This window comes from Gloeophyllum trabeum (assembly GCF_000344685.1).
Source record: "Gloeophyllum trabeum ATCC 11539 unplaced genomic scaffold GLOTRscaffold_00153, whole genome shotgun sequence".
In the NCBI taxonomy this organism is placed as follows: domain Eukaryota; kingdom Fungi; phylum Basidiomycota; class Agaricomycetes; order Gloeophyllales; family Gloeophyllaceae; genus Gloeophyllum; species Gloeophyllum trabeum.
The window spans coordinates 1-3,749 of record NW_006920562.1 but is presented as its reverse complement, the minus strand read 5'-3'; the positions used below and the strand labels follow the sequence as shown (position 1 = coordinate 3,749).

General features: G+C 47.4%; 1 protein-coding gene across 1 annotated transcript; it reads left to right on the top strand.

The window, feature by feature from the left end:
• Positions 1–448: 448 nt before the first annotated feature.
• GLOTRDRAFT_16209 (uncharacterized protein) lies at positions 449–925 on the top strand (the record flags this gene model as incomplete). Its single annotated transcript, XM_007873398.1, has 1 exon — positions 449–925. A coding segment is annotated over one exon (477 nt), but the record flags the coding sequence as incomplete, so codon positions are not given.
• Positions 926–3,749: the final 2,824 nt, after the last annotated feature.

The following is a 3,749-nucleotide window of genomic DNA, read 5'->3' as shown; positions in this document are numbered from 1 at the left end:
TCTCCTTTGGGTATTAACCCCTATACCAGTTACTATATATACTGTAGGAAAACCCATGTATTCCTTAGTTCAACCTCCTGTTGAATACAGCGATTACCTGGACTCTTGACTTGACCGTTGGCATTGGCCCGGCCAGACCTACCTTTCAGTACGCTTACTGAGGTAGTGACGACATAACTGTTGGCACGTGGCCCAGTTATCTCAAGATGACTAGTTAGGACATCGCTTCCTAACATTAGGTTGAACTCTTCTACGACACTTGCCAACTTCTTCAAGCCTAGGCAACCCCTCCTCTACTCCTGATCATCCTCGTTGGACTCCCTAGTGGAATCCCGTCCCTTGAACCAGAACCATGACGAACCCGATCGATCCCACTGTCCAAGCGACTGGAGCAGGCATTGCTGCACCAGTCATGCAAGCACGACCAACCGAAATCAAGATCCGTCTCCCAGATGACTTCAATGGAGACAGGAAGAAGACCCGAACGTTTTACCTTGCCACTCAACTATACATGATGGCAAACAAGCACATCTATGACACCGATGAGAAGAAGATCACATTCTTCATCTCCTTCTTGAAAGAAGGAACTGCTGGCCCATGGGCTGAGGCAGAGATGACGAAGGCATTCACCAACGACCAAGGATTTGGCACATGGGAAGCCTTCACAACACGATTCCTGAACGCCTTCACTGAGGCAGACACCGCTGGAGATGCGAGAGCAAAGTTGCGCGTGCTGCGCCAGACGGCCACAGCAGACGAATACATTGCGGAATTCCGCATGTTGACCGCACGATGCGGAATCACTGAAGACGTATCCTTGATCGAGTACTTCCAAGAGGGACTCCAGAACAAGCTAGTCGAGAAAGTCTATGGCATGGAACACATGCCTAAGACGATCGATGAATGGTATGAAGCCACATCCCGGTTCGACAACCAGTATCGACGGGCGAGAGCGGTCATCAACCGATACAAAGGAGTTGGACAGACCAGAAACCTTGTCACTCCAAGGTACACTCCTCCCACGAAGGACCCCAATGCTATGGACGTCGATCGCCTATCGACCAGCGAAAGGGAAAAGTACATGAAGGAAGGACGATGCTTCACTTGCGGTCAGACTGGACATAGAGCTGCCGATCACAAGCAGGACAAAGGGAGACAGCCAGAGAGAAGGCCTGTCCGTACCGCGGAAGTCAAAGAAGACTCAACCAAAGAAGTGTCTAATATCGCCAAGATCAAAGCCATGATGGCAGAACTTGAAGAGAACGATAAGATCAAGCTTCTCGAAGACATGGCGGAGAAGGATTTTGCTTAAGACGACCTGTATCAGTGTCAGGCTCGTCTCATTCCTACCTTTCTACTGTAACAATAGCAAAGACTGTTGACCAGTCAATGAAGATTGAAATTTTGCTATCACGTGGAAAGGGAAGCGCTGAAACAACTGCAGAAGCTCTCATCGATTCGGGGGCTGGAGGAATCTTTATCGACCAGAAGTTTGTGCTGACAAACAAGCTGAAGACGGTCCCTATACCTAGACCAATCAAGGTCTTCAATGTTGACGGCACCAAGAACAGGCAAGGCCTCATTACCAAGGCCGCATTTCTACAGATGAAAATTGGAGATCGAGTCCGCTCTATCCAATTTTTGGTCACCGACCTGGGAAAAGAAGACGTCATTTTGGGACTACCTTGGTTACAGAAGAACAACCCAGAGATCAACTGGGTAACTGGACGGATTGACTTTGGAAAGAGAAAATCCATCCTAAACATAACCATTGAAGAAATCCCTGATGAGGAATTCTCCATCAAGCGCCAATACTGCAAAGGACCACTGCTGGCACACGTCGATGACCCCATCTTCCAAAGTACACCAAAATGGAAGATCAAGTTAGATGATGTCTACGCCCTGATAGCACGAACTAGGGCCGAGGAAGATGACCTCCTCATACGGTTTATCACTGGACAATCAGACACTGGCAAGAAGGTTAACCCTGCAATGCGGATGGCTCAGGAAGCTGAGAAGGAAGCCAAAAGCAAAGCGGAATTACCTGAACGGTACAAGGAATTCGCGGACGTCTTTGACAAGAAAAGTTCAGAACGATTCCCTGAACGACGACCTTATGATCATGCAATAGATCTCAAGGAAGGATTCGTTCCAAAGAATCAGAAGCTTTATCCCATGTCACCATTAGAGCAGCAGAAACTGGACGAATTCTTAAAGGAAAACTTGTCGAAAGGCTACATCCGACCGTCTAAATCCCCTATGGCATCACCGTTCTTCTTCGTAGGCAAGAAGGATGGAGATGTACGGCCTTGCCAAGACTACCGGTATCTCAACGAATGGACAGTCAAGAATGCCTATCCGATTCCCCTGATCAGCGAAATCTTGGACAAGCTACAAGGGGCAAAGGTTTTCACCAAATTGGATGTCCGCAAAGGCTACAATAATGTCCGTATCAAGGAAGGTGACGAATGGAAAGCAGCGTTCAAAACCAATCGAGGATTGTTTGAACCAACCGTCATGTTCTTTGGCCTATGCAATTCACCGGCAACATTTCAGTCAATGATGAATGAATTATTCAAAGATATGATTGACGAAGGATGGCTCATCATATACATGGATGATTTCCTCATCTTCTCCAAGACAGCTGAAGAAGATACGGAAAGGACAAAACGGGTCTTGGCACGATTAAGGGAAAACGACCTATTCCTCAAATTGGAGAAATGCCTATTTTGTCAACCAGAAGTGGAATACCTTGGACTGATCGTTAAGGAAAACCACTTGGGCATGGATCCAGTCAAATTGAAAGGAATAGCAAGCTGGCCTGTCCCTAGGAAATTGAAGGACGTCCGGTCATTCTTAGGATTCTGCAACTTCTACCGACGGTTTATTCCACACTTTGCCAACATCTCTCGACCATTGAACGAGCTCACCAAGAAGGATCATCCCTGGGACTGGACGGCTGAATGTCAAACGGCATTTGAAACCTTGAAGCAGAAGTTCCTGGAAGAACCAGTGCTGATGATGCCCGACAAATCCAAACCATTCATTCTGGAAACTGATGCATCCAAGTTTGCATCAGGAGCAGTTCTACACCAACAGGATGTGAATGGAGACTGGCACCCATGCGGATATATTTCACAGGCATTTGACAAGGCTCAACGAAACTATGAAATCTACGATAGGGAGCTTCTGGCAATCATTCGAGGACTACAGAATTGGGACTACTACTTCGAGGGCGCACCCCATCCAGTCACAGTTTACTGCGATCACAAGAACTTGCAGTACTATCGATCTGCACAACGCCTAACAAGACGACAAGCTCGGTGGTCACTGTATTTGTCCAAGTTTGATCTGATCCTGAAACATATTCCTGGGCCACAAATGGTGCAATCAGACGCACTCTCAAGACGACCAGACCTATGCCCTGATGAGGAAGACAATGACCAGATGGTCCTATTGCCAGAGCAAATGTTCCATAGAGATGCCACTCCAGATCAGGACGAATGCATGAGCGAACCTTCTACACCTCAACTGGAGAAGGAATTGGAGATTCAAACCAAGCAGGATATACCAATGACACCGTCTGAACCAAGCCCAGTGGAAGTCAAGGATGACCCAATGGAAAACGTATCCATGACAAAGGAAAATGAAGGTCCAACTGAATCAAAGGTTGATCCAACATTGATCTCTCACGACGACCCCACGATTGTATGGATCGACAATCCTGACCTCCAAGGCGACATTCACCC